Below are 15995 nucleotides of genomic sequence, written 5' to 3'. Positions count from 1 at the left end.
GGCACCGCCATTCCCCTAATCGCACTCTACAAAAGTAGGGGCTGGAACGGGTCGGCGATGTCGGAGGCTCAACCAGCCGGCGACCAATTAGGATGCCTAAAAGGCGTGCAATGCTGGTCTGCCGGCGGGTTGAGTCGTACTTGGTTTTGGCTTGGCCAGTCGGTGACACCTTGGCGCGCCCGCAGGCACACCAGCTGATCGACCGATTGGTTACGCCGAGCTTGGCTTGGCTGGCCGGCAAGACATTAACGCGCAAGCACGCCACTAGCTCATCGACCAATCAAGTCAGCTACTCACCTAGCAAGACTGACCTGACTGCGCACTTGTTAAGTCTTTTATACCTGTTGTGCTGCATGCTTGTTGAGAATTCGTCGTGTGCCGTCCCGATTTATGCAGTGTGGTGAGCGAAGTGGTTGGTGAGTTATTCGGGCATGCTGCTGGTGTGCTGCTAGCAGTGCTCACTTGGTGTAGTGTGTATGTACAATGGTGTGCGTATGTACGTCGCTGTATGTATGTCTGTATTTACATGTACGGTGGAGTATGTATGTACAATGTTGTATGTATGTGCGGTACAGTATGTATGTACAATATTGTATGTACGTACGATGCTGTATGTTATTGTATCGCAGCGGATATGCTACGTTACAGATGGAACATATCAAAACCAATTACCTGATTTCATATATCATNACAGATCAAAACCAATTACCTGATTTCATATATCAAATTGAGAATATTCTGCCATCATTTGAACAATTTGACGCCAATAATAGAAACGTAATTTTTGGTTATATAAAAAATAAATGCGTTGGTAAAACAAGAGAAGCTATTCATAGGTATAGTAATGTAAATAATTGGTCTATTTTGAAAGAAATTCTTATAAAAAATTTTGGCGAAAAAGAAAATAGCAATGATTTAATGGATAATTTGGAGACGTGTAGATTAGAGGGAACAATTGAAAATTATTATTTTAAAATAAATAAATTAGCAAATAGAATACACCAGAGAAATTTAACTCACGGTGATAACACATACACAACTGAAGAAGTAAATAGAATTTCTTTAAAAACTTTTAGAGATCACCTCCCCGAACCAACGCGTACCATGATTTTTGCTAGAGATCCCAAAAGTTTAGAAGATGCATTTAAAATTGTATTAGATGCAAGACATCAAAACTATACGCAATTTGGGCAAACAAAACAAGAAAATTTTTGCGCGATAAGGACAAATTTTAGTAATGAATATAAAAAATATAAAACTCCTAATAATAATGAATTTAATAACAGATTCAATACGAATAATCCACGTTATCATTCCCAGTATGAAAATTACAATAGAAACAATGGTAATACTTTTAACAATGGGTCTCACTTTTTACATAGTAATCAACAATTTAGTATACCTGGAAATTTCGATCGAAATTATTCCTATAATCCTGCTGGCTCAAATCGTACAAGGCAATCTGAGAATAAAATTCCGCAACAAATTACTCCTTATCAATCAAGGTCATGGACTGAACAAAATACGCAAAATTTTCATAAAATGGATCAGCAAGTAGAACCAATGGAAATTGGAAATTCAAGCGTAAATTTTCCTACCCCTGCCGAGCGCGGTTACCCTACATAATTTTAAATAGCCCCATAAAAAAATTAAAATTTATAATTGACACTGGGGCGGAATTTAGTTTAATAAGTCAAGTGGAAAAAAAGTAAGTGTAGTAGCGTAAGCTTTGGGAGCTGAAACATTTATAAATACAATTTGTAGATTTCCACTGTTTAAGGAATTTAATTTAAATAATTCTTTTTGTGAATTCTTGGAGTGTGACTTTAATAAAAAATTTGATGGTCTAATTGGAAATAACATTTTAAAAGATTTGGACTGTGTAATTGACTTTCCAAATAGACTGTTAGTAACAAAAAATGCTGTTTTGTCTCTATTTTTGTCTGAAGAAGAAGAAATGTACAATGAAATATCATATAAAAATAATATTATAGAAATATTCAACTGCGAAATTAACAAATATAATATACAAAATTTTATTAAAATAGATCATTTACAATTAAATGAAAAAGAAAAGCTTTTAAAATTACTTAACTGATACAAAAATGTATTTTATGATAAAAATGATGACTTAACTTTCATTAATGAAATAAAGCATAAAATTAGAACTAAACATGACATGCCAATCTATTCCAGGTTGTATAGCTACCCGGAAGTACATAAAGCAGAAGTCGATAAGCAAATCGCAGATATGCTAAAACAAGGTATTATTAGAAATTCTAGCAGTCCATATAATAGCCCAATATGGGTTGTACCCAAAAAATTAGATGCAAATAATAAGCAAAACTGGCGTATAGTTATAGAAGATAGATTCCCTATACCAAATATGGACGACATATTCGATAAGTTAGGAAAAAGTCAGTACTTCACCACTTTAGATTTGGCCAAAGGCTTCCACCAAGTAGAAATGCATCCTGACGATATCGCGAAAACGGCATTTTCGACATCTACTGGCCATTATGACTTTTTACGAATGCCATTTGGGCTGCGAAACTCGCCAGCTACATTTCAACGAATGATTAACAATGTATTGAAGGAATACATTGGCTCAATCTGTTTGGTATATTTAGATGACGTGTTAATTTTTTCTGATAGTATAGAAGAACATTTAGAATCCTTAGCTAAAATACTTAAACGATTTACTGAAGCCAATGTAAAGGTGCAATTGGACAAGTGTACTTTTCTTAAAAGAGAGACAGAGTTTTTAGGGCATGTAGTTACTCCTGACGGTATAAAGCCGAATCCTGATAAAGTTAAAACCATTGAAAACATAGTACTACCTAAAACACAAAAGGAGATAAAATCCTTTTTGGGGATCACAGGATACTATAGACGTTTTATAAAAGATTATTCACGCGTTGCATACCACATGATTAAGTATTTAAAGCAAGGAGTAAAACTAAATATTAACGATAAGGATTACACAGCTGCTTTTGAGAAATTAAAAACTACCCAATACTTATACACCCTGATTTTAGTAAAACGTTTACACTTGTCACAGATGCAAGTAACTTTGCTTTAGGTGCAAAGTGATTTCTTTTGCTAGCCGCACACTTAATGGGCATGAAAAAAATTATAGCACAATTGAAAAAGAATTGCTTGCTATAGTTTGGGCTACAAAATATTTCCGTCCATATCTATTTGGAAGAAGATTTTCAATTAAGACCGATCACCGTCCTTTAGTGTGGTTAAATAATATAAAAGAACCTAATTCTAAGCTACAGAGATGGAAAATTAGACTAAATGAATTTGATTTCGATATTACATATATTAAGGGTAAGGAAAATGTTATAGCAGATGGCCTTAGTAGATTAAATTATGAAACTACCGAAAATGAAATACAAATAAATTTAAATGAATTATTCGATGAAGATATGAATACAGTACATAGCGCAGAAAGCGACGACTCCGATTTTATCAAGATTAGTGAAAAAGCAATCAACCTTTTTAAAAATCAAATTTTTATTGACTATTAAAATACTTTTTCTTGTACAACAAAAATAATTTTTAAAAATAAAAAAAAAAATAAAAAATGGAGACAGTGTTCTAAATTTCATGAGAGACAAACTTCCTACTAAAGGATTAGTGGTAGTTTTTTGTCCAAATATTGAATTGTTTAGGGAGTTTCAAATTAACTACATTAAATACTTTGCTAAAAATAAAAATCTTAAAATTCTAAAATCAAATTTATTAATGGAAGATGTGACTGACAGAGAACGACTTTTACAATTAATTCATAAAGAACATATTAAAAATAATCACAGAGGCATTACAGAGGTTTTTGCAGAATTAAAAAAGCACTATTTTCATCCGAATCTTCAGAGAGAAATCCAAAAATTTACAAATAATTGTGAAATATGTAAGTTGGCAAAGTACGATAGAGTTCCCATTAAACACAAATTAAATATTACACCTACACCAGAAAAGCATAATGAAATTGTCCATTTAGATATATGGTTTCCTCAACGTGGGGTGATGTATTTAACCACTATAGATAAGTTAACAAAATATGCAACCGCTAATTACCTAGAAGACAGAACCTGGATTTCTATAATAAAAGCGCTGAAAGAAAGAATTCAGTACTTAGGTAAACCGAATAAAGTTGTATTAGATAATGAAATAGATACCATTGCAGTAAGAGAATTCCTCAAAGGGCAAGAAATAAATGTGCATACAACTACACCCTATTTAAAAACAGGCAATGCGGATGTAGAAAGGCTTCACGGTACGTTAAATAAGCATATAAGATTGTTTAACGCCGACCCATTAGTTTCCTACAATAATTCTATACATTCTACTACCAAAAATCGGCCAATCGACCTGATAAATAATCTAGTTTCAAAAGAAGATCTATCAAAGCTTTCAAAAATAATGCACACAAAGAAGAGTAAAAATGTAAATTTGTTAAATGAAAAAAATAATAGAGTTTCTAAGATTAGTTTCGAAAATGATATTGTCCAAAATAACAGAGTTAGTAAGTCTAAGCCTAAATATAAGAAAGTTAAAAACTATAAACAAGAAGGAAATTATTTAATATCAGATGACAAAAACTGTAAAAATATATATAAGACACAAGTAAAACGTAAGAATCAATGTACATAGTTAATTTTTTGAATCAACAGGGACTGCCGATTCTGGCGGTGGAGGTGTCATATTGTTAAGTACATACATGTATTCATACATATGTAGGCACATATATATAACATACATACTCGTATGTACTTACATACATATTTCAATAAACATATTAACATACTCAATTAACATACACTACTTATTAACATTAAGATAACATAATTATGTTAAGACTTCAGGAGAGTTAACACTCTCTGCATTATTTTACTGTTACATACATATATTAAGTAAGCTAACGTTAATGTTTAATACATATATATTATGTAAGAAATAAAGAGTTCAGTTGTAAAGAAACATCGAAGAAGGTGGTTTAATTTCGCAACGTGACTATATGCATGCATAGTACGCGAAAACTTTTTGTTCACATCAGATCTGTACCATTCATTCGATTTTACAAAATGAGGTATCAAATTAAAGGGGTTGGCCTGTGGATGTGCAATAACTTTTTATTTTTTCAAAAAGATACAAAAATGAAATTCAAATTATTTTTATGTTAAATCAATTATAACACTATGAGTATCAATCGAAATGGGTTTGAAAAGGCTTTATTTCTTAATTGTATGTAGGGGGGTTGCCACCTGTTTCAAAAAGCAAGCTCGGCTTAAATGCTGATATGGATGTCAGACGAAAGAGGTTGTGGTTTGAAAATATTTTGCAGAGGGTTGCCACCTTGTTACAAAGTTATATTCAATATAAGCCATAGGTTAAATAAATTACTTTAATATGAATATATGTGAACCAAAATTGTTTTGAAGAAACTTTATTTCCAAACTGCAAGTAAGACTGTTGCCATCTGATTTTATAATAGAATTCAAATTGAATTAAAAGGATTAGATAATTTAGTTCATGCGATTTTACAAAATGAGGTATCAAATTAAAGGGCTTGGCCTGTGGATGTGCAATATCTTCTTATTTTTTCAAAAAGATACAAAAATGAAATTCAAATTATTTTTAAGTTAAATCAATTATAACACTATGAGTATCAATCGAAATGTGTTTGAAACGGCTTTATTTCTTAATTGTATCTAGGGGGGTTGCCACCTGTTTCAAAAAGCAAGCTCGGCTTAAATGCTGATATGGATGTCAGACGAAAGAGGTTGTGGTTTGAAAATATTTTGCAGAGGGTTGCCACCTTGTTACAAAGTTATATTCAATATAAGCCATAGGTTAAATAAATTACTTTAATATGAATATATGTGAACCAAAATTGTTTTGAAGAAACTTTATTTCCAAACTGCAAGTAAGACTGTTGCCATCTGATTTTATAATAGAATTCAAATTGAATTAAAAGGATTAGATAATTTAGTTCATGCGATTTTACAAAATGAGGTATCAAATTAAAGGGCTTGGCCTGTGGATGTGCAATATCTTCTTATTTTTTCAAAAAGATACAAAAATGAAATTCAAATTATTTTTAAGTTAAATCAATTATAACACTATGAGTATCAATCGAAATGTGTTTGAAACGGCTTTATTTCTTAATTGTATCTAGGGGGGTTGCCACCTGTTTCAAAAAGCAAGCTCGGCTTAAATGCTGATATGGATGTCAGACGAAAGAGGTTGTGGTTTGAAAATATTTTGCAGAGGGTTGCCACCTTGTTACAAAGTTATATTCAATAAAATATGTGGCGCCACTATAAAATGTTCATTAATTTACTTAAATTCTTGTTTATTTACTTATAAAACTTTAACATTTTTACTTTTATTATTTTATGTGGAGATTTTTTTATACAAAAAGTTGCATGACTTAAGCTCTAGTTTTCTGTAAAAGTTATTACATATAATGAAACACATGCAATATAAACATATCTATAACAAACAACACGTTACCTTTTACATTGTGAGTTTGCTATTTGTCCATATTTTGTTACACAACATAGATATGGTACATAAAAATCATACATAGATATGGCAATTTCTCGATAGTATCGAACTTCAAATATGGCCGATAGTGGTCGCCATCGGTAGTTGCGATAGTGAAGCCCCATCGATACTATCGATAGTGCCATCGATAGTTTGCCACCACTATAAAAAAATAACCAAAATTAAATAACAAGAAAAATAATATTTTAAAACTTGTCAAAATTTGGTGCAGCTATAATTTTTTCGTCTACTGTACATAAGTTGACTATGATCACTCGGCCGTGCAATCATAGTAGCACAATGCCACTAAAATTTGACTTACAAACAAAATACGGGCAGGAATTTCAAAATTTCAACCCTGTTTGTGTAAAATATTTTATTTTTGACGTGAAATACGTCTTAGGTTTCGTTATGGAGGCTATGCTCAAATGTTGTAGTTGTAATTTTTAGAGATTCACGAAAACGCTTATTGCACGAGAACTATCTAGTGAAGCGATTTCAAGGTGTAGCATTTCAAAGTCGAAGTTCCAAACCTATCGACAGATACAGTTCTGTAAGTAACCAATTCGGTGTCTGTAGTAGAAACAACGGTAAATATTGGCTTATTTTGGGGTCAATTTTGAGTCTTTAAAGGGCTCTAGCAACTTATGATTTGCAGATATAACTTTCATTTTCGGGATATAGGTTCTTTAGAGCAGTAGAAATATTATCGTGTACAAATTTTATATAAATTCATTTCATTTTTAAGGCGAAAATTTTTTGAAAAAATTAGCAAATGGTTTTTATTATCAAAACTCCCGAAATATAAACAATATAGTACGCAAAAATACTATATTTCTTCAGTTATAAATATAAATATATTTCAGTAATTTGTAAATATGTGTATAAAAATGGATGACCTTTATACTGAAATAACAATACTGCAAGAAATATTCTTCAAAATAAAAGGTCATGGTGAGTTTATGAATAGAACCACAGATCAAAAATGGAAACATTTTTAAAAATACAGACAATTAATTACCAAATTTTCTTGAAATTATCTCATTTCTACTCTCTATTCCTGCTACTTCGGCATTCACAAGAAGAGTTTTTTCTGTTATGGATGTGAAATGACGAGATGAGAGACACAAAGCGACCACCTCACTAACAAAAAATTAAATTCTGATTTATATTAATTTAAATATTGATTGCGATAAAGCATATAATACTTTCGTGGTTAACAAGGAATTGGGAAAAACTGCCAAAAGTGCAAAGAAATATAAAAAAGATTTTTACTTAAAAAGTGCTTTTACTTGTTCTTTTAAATAAAATACTATATATATTTGAAGTGTACTATATTTTTTCAGTTTTTTTTTAAAGTACTATAAATAAATTACAAAATGTTTGCAACAATAGTACATATGTACATATGTTGATTGCAGTTAATGTGGATCTGTTTTTCTTTTAGTAATCTATGTATGTATGTACATATGTGCATCGGCGTAGCCAGAATGAAATTTAGAGGGGGCTCGACCCTATTAAGCTCGCATTTCAGGATACTATTTTATATATATATATATATATGGAAAATTTGAATGTTAGGGGGGCGGGCTCGAGCACCCCCTGCCCCTACCTGGCTACGCCCATACATATGTGCATATGCATGCATAGTACGCGAAAACTTTTTGTTCACATCAGATCTGTACCATTCATTCGATTTTACAAAATGAGGTATCAAATTAAAGGGGTTGGCCTGTGGATGTGCAATAACTTCTTATTTTTTTCAAATAGATACAAAAATGAAATTCAAATTTATTTTTAAGTTAAATCAATTATAACACTATGAGTATCAATCGAAATGGGTTTGAAAAGGCTTTATTTCTTAATTTTGTGTAGGGGGGTTGCCACCTGTTTCAAAAAGCAAGCTCGGCTTAAATGCTGATATGGATGTCAGACGAAAGAGGTTGTGGTTTGAAAATATTTTGCAGAGGGTTGCCACCTTGTTACAAAGTTATATTCAATATAAGCCATAGGTTAAAAAATTACTTTAATATAAATATATGTGAACCAAAAGTGCTTTGAAGAAACTTTATTTCCAAACTGCAAGTAAGAGTGTTGCCACCTGATTTTATAATTGAATTCAAATTGAATTAAGGGGATCAGATAATTTAAATATGTATCACAATACAATTGTCGGACGAAGCTTAGCTCCCTAAGATGTAATAATAGAATGAGATTAGTCATACAAAATTATAATTATAAAATAATCTCAGATTAAACCGATAACTTTTTGGTGTCCAACCTAGTTTTATCGATTAAACTTGCGAAGAAGATTAGGAGTGTCAAATGTAAAAGTAAACAAAAAGTGACGCTAGCAAGGAAAAGAGGTTTCTAAGGGTATTTTTAATAAAATATTAAGTTAAAATATATGTGTATATGTGTAGCAGAAAATGTGACCACGGTGGCTCAGAGAAGAAGATTATATTTATATGTAAACGTACTTTTATGCTTTGCCGTACGCATATGTTTACACATCAAATTTCATGAGTAACTAGTACTCACGCCGTTTTTTTACAATATTCATAAAGATTTTTATATTAATTTTTTTGCATTAATTTTTTAATAAACCTTCATCCGGGTGATCAGAAAAAGATAACCTACTACCTAGGCATCCGGACAAATATAACCCGTTATAGAAGTACCTGGATGAAGATAACCGACTACTCGGGTATTCTGATAAAGAAAACCCTATATCTGGGTACCCAGATAACGATAACCTTCTNCCTAGGCATCCGGACAAATATAACCCGTTATAGAAGTACCTGGATGAAGAAACCGACTACTCGGGTATTCTGATAAAGAAAACCCCTAAACCCGGGTACCCGTAGATATTATATATTATTCTTTACCGGGGTTATTCATTACCTCTAGCATATGAAGTATGTCCAAAATTACATAATGAAACAGACAGAATAACTGACCGTCTTGTCGCCATTTACAACGAAATTAAAAAAATACAAATAAATGAATCTTTTATCGAGATATAATGTATTAGTTTTACTTTTATTCTTCAATAAAAAAATTAAACGTATTTTTAAATAGTAACTGGTTCTCTCACTTAATAACTACAAACAAGCAACAAATAAAAATAAGTCCCTTAGGTAAATCTCAGTGAATTTGAACCCCAAAACCCTTACCAACGCACAGTGTTTCGATTATATGGAGGCAGCTAGGAAAAAGTCATGGTGACAATTGAGAAAAAACCGGTTGGAATTAGAGAGGGAAAAGTAAAAGTCATAAGTACCAAATTTTACATTATTTACTCACCCCCCTTTTTCACGAACGATACATTAAAAAAAAAAAAAATACGGGAATGGGCGCGATACCGACTAATCAGTTTAGTTGCCTTTGGCGATTAACCCACTAAATAAATGGTTTCTTTTTAAACTGTAATCAAGTATTTAAATGTCGTGGAATATTAAGGTATTTATGTTTTTTTTTGGTATTTTCCCATTTTCTTACCCAAAAATTTACTTTGAAATGTAGATGCTAAAGATTATTAGTAAAAAAAGTGTGAGTACCGGTCCGTCAGGTCTTGAAATTAGACGAATGTTTTAGAGAATTTTATGTAGCTTCGAATATATAATTTGATCTTTGCGGGCGACTTTGCAAATATATGTAATTTTGGATTTTCTTAATTTTTGATTTTCAGCTTCTTTTTGCATGATTTCGCGAAAAGAATTTTTCGAACAATGAACAAATCTCACCAGATATTGAGAAAAAACGAGTATTTACACCTAAGTCTTTTTATAGTATGTTTTCTGAGAGTGGAAAGCAGGAAACAAAAATTACCCAAAATTCCATCACATTTAATGACTGAGCCCACATTTTTTGTGAGTTTTGGACGTTATACTGATTCAATCTTCCCCATATGTTATATTTAGGTTTTTCTAATAAAATAAAGACTACAAACTAAATTTGATCGAAATCGGATGAGATTTAATGTTTCCGCCCACATGAGTAGAGCTTCCAGCTTTACAAAATTTCATAAATCGCTATTTCTAAGTAAAACTAGAGCACATTTCATGTTTCAGTGAAATTGGTGCAGGTGTACTATTATTTCCACCTGCCTCCATATAGTCGAAACACTGTGCGGCGTTCGCCCCGGTATTAATGATATCGATTGGATATAAAATCCGTTTACGAAGCATTTATAGATCTTCAGAGTTTTTTGACATTGAAACCCACATTTGATTCCGTGTCTCTTAAAGAGTTTTGGGTTTATGTTGGCCTAACACTGTTAGGAGTTAATACCTTGAAGTTGCTAAAAAGGCTATGTTAACCTTGCTTCTTTCTATCATAGCGTATCGTTGTGGGACAGGCTTTTCAGCTTACACTTATACAACAATTTCAGGTCGAAATTGGATGCTAGCAATGCGCATACAGCTGTCAGACATAATACCGAACTATAAAACAATAACTAGTAAAACAGTAGGGGTCTTCCCTTAAACTCGTAAACCTCGTAAAGCTCGTAAATTTACGGGCCTCGTAAAAGAACTGTCATAATTTTTATGGAGCTCTATTTACGAGCCCTTCGCNTTTCTGAGAGTGGAAAGCAGGAAACAAAAATTACCCAAAATTCCATCACATTTAATGACTGAGCCCACATTTTTTGTGAGTTTTGGACGTTATACTGATTCAATCTTCCCCATATGTTATATTTAGGTTTTTCTAATAAAATAAAGACTACAAACTAAATTTGATCGAAATCGGATGAGATTTAATGTTTCCGCCCACATGAGTAGAGCTTCCAGCTTTACAAAATTTCATAAATCGCTATTTCTAAGTAAAACTAGAGCACATTTCATGTTTCAGTGAAATTGGTGCAGGTGTACTATTATTTCCACCTGCCTCCATATAGTCGAAACACTGTGCGGCGTTCGCCCCGGTATTAATGATATCGATTGGATATAAAATCCGTTTACGAAGCATTTATAGATCTTCAGAGTTTTTTGACATTGAAACCCACATTTGATTCCGTGTCTCTTAAAGAGTTTTGGGTTTATGTTGGCCTAACACTGTTAGGAGTTAATACCTTGAAGTTGCTAAAAAGGCTATGTTAACCTTGCTTCTTTCTATCATAGCGTATCGTTGTGGGACAGGCTTTTCAGCTTACACTTATACAACAATTTCAGGTCGAAATTGGATGCTAGCAATGCGCATACAGCTGTCAGACATAATACCGAACTATAAAACAATAACTAGTAAAACAGTAGGGGTCTTCCCTTAAACTCGTAAACCTCGTAAAGCTCGTAAATTTACGGGCCTCGTAAAAGAACTGTCATAATTTTTATGGAGCTCTATTTACGAGCCCTTCGCAAATTTACGAGGCAAATTTGATGCGCAAATGACCTCGTAAACTTCAGTGTTGCCGAGGGGCCGAAATCTTTTTACTAAAATGTATGATGAAGTAATTATAATAAATGAAAATAATAATACGCGAATAAAATGAATGAATTTCATTCGCTAACTGTATTGACTTAGGTTTTCTGCTCATTTTGGCATTTTTAACTGTATTTTAGCAAATAAACAAAAATTGCTTCCCAAAATCCTGGGTGATCTGTCAAACAGTCGTTTTACGCACCTAATTACACCTTTTCACAAAGGGGGCGTTCCCATAAAAGCCTCGTAAACTTACGAGTTTTACACGGTTTAAGACTTTACGAGTTTAAGGGAATCCCCTAGGTGAAACTATTTCTATCATCACATTAAAAGTTTAAGTATGAATACTATTTCTAGTAAAATATTTTATTCTTATTAAAATTGCAGTGCCCTTGATTTTCAGAAATTTGATGTGGGTTTCCATAAAATGAAAATTTTTTAAGTAGTTTGGGATTCATTATCTTAAAATTTTGGGGGGTCCTACACTGGAGTCCCTTAGTGTAGGAAAAGTCGTTCGATGAAACTTTTCTTGCGCTAAACCGGCGTTGGGCACCCGCTGCCTGCGGAAAAGCTCTTTCAAGCTTAGTATACATATATATTTTGTTCAGCGAAGTTGGTCAACTAATTTTCCTATTTTAAAAATATTCCATGGTTATTCGGTTCTGTCCAGCTTAAATGAAAATATGCACACCTGGTTTGTATTTTTGGAAAATATACAAGGTTTTACTATTAAGAATATTTTAAGAACTCATAAAAATAGAAATAAATAAATACGAGTAATCATCAAATATTTTTTATTTAAACAGCTGGATGGCGATTGAGTCCCTTTATGACAACATTTTTTCAATCAAATCAGATATATGGAGCTTTGGTATTCTGATGTGGGAAATAGTTACGTTAGGATCTACGCCGTATCCAGGTATCTCAGCAGCAGACGTAATGCGAAAGGTAGGTGACTTCGGAATATTTGAAAGTGCCATTTTTATGTTGTGAAAGCGATAAGGCTGTGTGGAAGCAAAACCCTGTCAACAAGGAATGATCATTATTCTAAAGTGAAAAAAAATATTTTTATATTATTATTAGATTTGAAACTCACACTCGAAAGTCAAAAGCATGGTTTATTTGAATAAGAAGTTCTAAGCAGTTTCTGCAAAGTTTTTGGACAGGGATAGAAAGATTAATCAAATGAATGGTATTAAACTATAAATTTTTTTAATGCTTTCCAATTACTTTGAAGGCAAATCTCTCAAGTGGGCCACCCAAAATTATACGGTCAAGATTTTTTCGTACAAACCACTTTATTCGGTTCACAACCAAAAAATAATTTGAGCAATTTTGCAAAAGTCCAAGTTTTACAAGAGTTACTGTTATTAACTTTTGATGTGTATACATCTTTGGTTTCGGTAGGGGTGAAATTTCCGAAGCTGTAACGCATCGCTCAGCAGAAAATTTCTGTGTCTTGCAGCAGAAAAACTCCGCGCATGCATACGGCTGTACGGGATTTACCTATATCAGTGATGCGCAAAGAGAGCTTTTGCTCTATACGCGCCTATACAAAATGTATGAAAAGCTTAAAATCGCTTTGCCCGCGGCCAAGGCGGTGCCCATCAGCAGCGTTGCTGAAAGCTTTTGCTGAAGAAATTTTGCCTTGAAAAATCGTAATTTCGGCAAAAAAAAACCTCAAATCTTTGTTTAACAAAATACAAAATAGAAACAAAATTACATAAATTACACACAATAAATATTACCACACATTTCAAAACCAAAGGGAACCCACAATACATATGAGTAGGGTTGCCAGATTTTTTATGCTAAGTTAGACTCTTTTATGCTAAAAAAATCAGTACTTTCCAGTACATTTTTATTCAAAGGAAAACTATGAAATTATGTAAAACGCCAGAGTACTTGTTTTTAACAATATTTTGGTAGATACAAAATAGTTCATAAAATATAAAAGTGTTATTCATTTTAACATGAGTGTACATAGAAGCCAATAAATTATTTTATATTTATGATATTTTTGAATAGCAATAATGAGATAATTTCCATCTTCAGTGTTTAAATAGCCAGAGAATTCTATGCATTTAATTTTAAGTTGAAGTTCATTTTAAAAAATTTTAATTAGAAGCCGGTTTCTCTCTTTAAGCCAGGAAGCCAACTTCATATTTAAGATCCTCTCAGTTTCTTTGTTTGATTGTGGTATTGAAAAATATAGGATATTTTTTCAAACTGGGGAAAAGTACCACTATTTAAGGACTACATCTATATTTCCCCATAGCTTAAATAAATTTTTTCAACCACGCAAAAATTTTGAATTCTATGTCTTTTACGCAAAACTCTTTTACAATGTCAGTAAATTGTGAAAAAAAATTGTAAGTTATAGGCAAAAGCCATTCGAATATTCAAATTTGTTGATATCAAACTGAAAGTTATTTTCGAGATAACTAACAACACTCGACAAAAAAACACCAGTCCTTTTTTAAATAATTTAAACTCCATCATACTGGTACGTAACGCCTCGGCGATACGTTCATAAAACAATTGGTCTTCTTGTTGAATTAATTTCTTGGGCATATCAAACATTATCTGAAACATGTCAACTGTCAACTATAATTAAATTATTTTCTTCTTACATTTTACAGTTCAGTTTAAGGAAGTTCCAACGTTATGTTAAAACCTTAAGAATCTCTTAAAGTATTTTGTTTGAATTGAAAATTCAGTACAAATCAGTACAAATTTTGAAAAATCAGGGCATTATTGTACTGATTTGAGAAATTAATAAAATCAGTACAAGAGTTGAAAAATCAGTACTGTACTGATAAAATCACTACGTCTGGCAACCGTACATATGAGTTAATAAAAGTGGATTTGTAATTGTTAACGACAATTTTAAATTACACTTTGAAACAGGGTACGAAAATAAACTGTACAAAACAATTCCCATTTGCTCATCGATTATCATATCACTTGTGGGTTTGTACAGTTTTGTACATAGTCAGAAACAAATTGTAAGATTCACTGTCATTTTCCCCAACGAGAAACGTTTGCTTTTCGTTTGTGACAATTGTACCATAGAGTACGTTTTATGTGTATCCAAACGTTTCAATTACGTGAAAAATATTTTTGTCTGTAAATTTTCATATCCAATTCAATTAAAAAACATGTACCACATACATACATATATTTCTCTCTGCACGATTCATTTCGTTTGTTGTTTCGTCTGTAACTACTAAACTACTGTAGTGTACTATCGCAAAGTGAACTCAGCCGTTTTGTTTTCGTATTGTACCGAATAGGGATGGGTAGTGCGGGGTTGAAATTCGATTTTTTCCGAATTTCGAACATTGCCCAACCATTCCATTATTCGATTCAAAATTTGGTGGTGCAAATTCGATTTAATTCGAATTTTTTCGAATTTTCCAAAAATTTTTTGAAGTGAAACTTCTTAATAGAGTTGGGAGATGTTTGCGTTAAATATTTAACACCATGTCATAAAATCTGTATCGTTCGTTCGATTTTCAAAAAGGAGGTAGGTGTCAAATGAAAGGGCTTGCCCTGTAGAAGTGTAATATGGTTTTAGCTTTGTGAAATATGAATGTATGTAAGAAAATCAAAATCAAATTATTTAATAAGTTAAATAAATTACCCCAATATGGGTATCAATCGAAATGATTTTGAATAAACTTTATTTTTTAATTACATTTAAGAGGGGTGCCACCTGTTTGAAACGTCGAATTTTAATTAAAGAAGTGTTGTGCTTAAATTACTATGCAACAACTGCAATATTTTTGAGGTGCCACTCTCACCTGTTTAAAAAGTTAAACTCAAATTACACTGTAGGACAGCCCCAAACCGGCCCGGACTTTGTTAACATTTTCTGAAAGTATACCCGTTCAGTAGTAAAACACTCGGTGGATTTGCGAAAGTTAGCTCGTATTTTTATTTCATGGCCTACTAAAGTTTTCATGTCTCGGCCTAAGTAGTTTTCAAAAAAGTAGTTAAAATATATGTCTGAG

General features: G+C 32.3%; 1 protein-coding gene across 1 annotated transcript in view; it reads left to right on the top strand.

The window, feature by feature from the left end:
- Window positions 1-15995, top strand: part of LOC108360409 (tyrosine kinase receptor Cad96Ca-like) — a 180416-nt gene that overhangs the window by 56619 nt on the left and 107802 nt on the right. The window contains exon 3 of the mRNA XM_017612670.1: window positions 12786-12927. Coding sequence (XP_017468159.1) covers window positions 12786-12927 — 142 coding nt within the window. The remainder of the gene's footprint in view (window positions 1-12785; window positions 12928-15995) is intronic.

This window comes from Rhagoletis zephyria, unplaced genomic scaffold (genome assembly GCF_001687245.7).
Source record: "Rhagoletis zephyria isolate East Lansing unplaced genomic scaffold, Rhagoletis_zephyria_1.1 Rzeph_scaffold_00566, whole genome shotgun sequence".
Lineage (NCBI taxonomy): Eukaryota > Metazoa > Arthropoda > Insecta > Diptera > Tephritidae > Rhagoletis > Rhagoletis zephyria.
The sequence above is the reverse complement of the archived record's forward strand: the minus strand, read 5'-3'. Positions and strand labels throughout refer to the sequence as shown.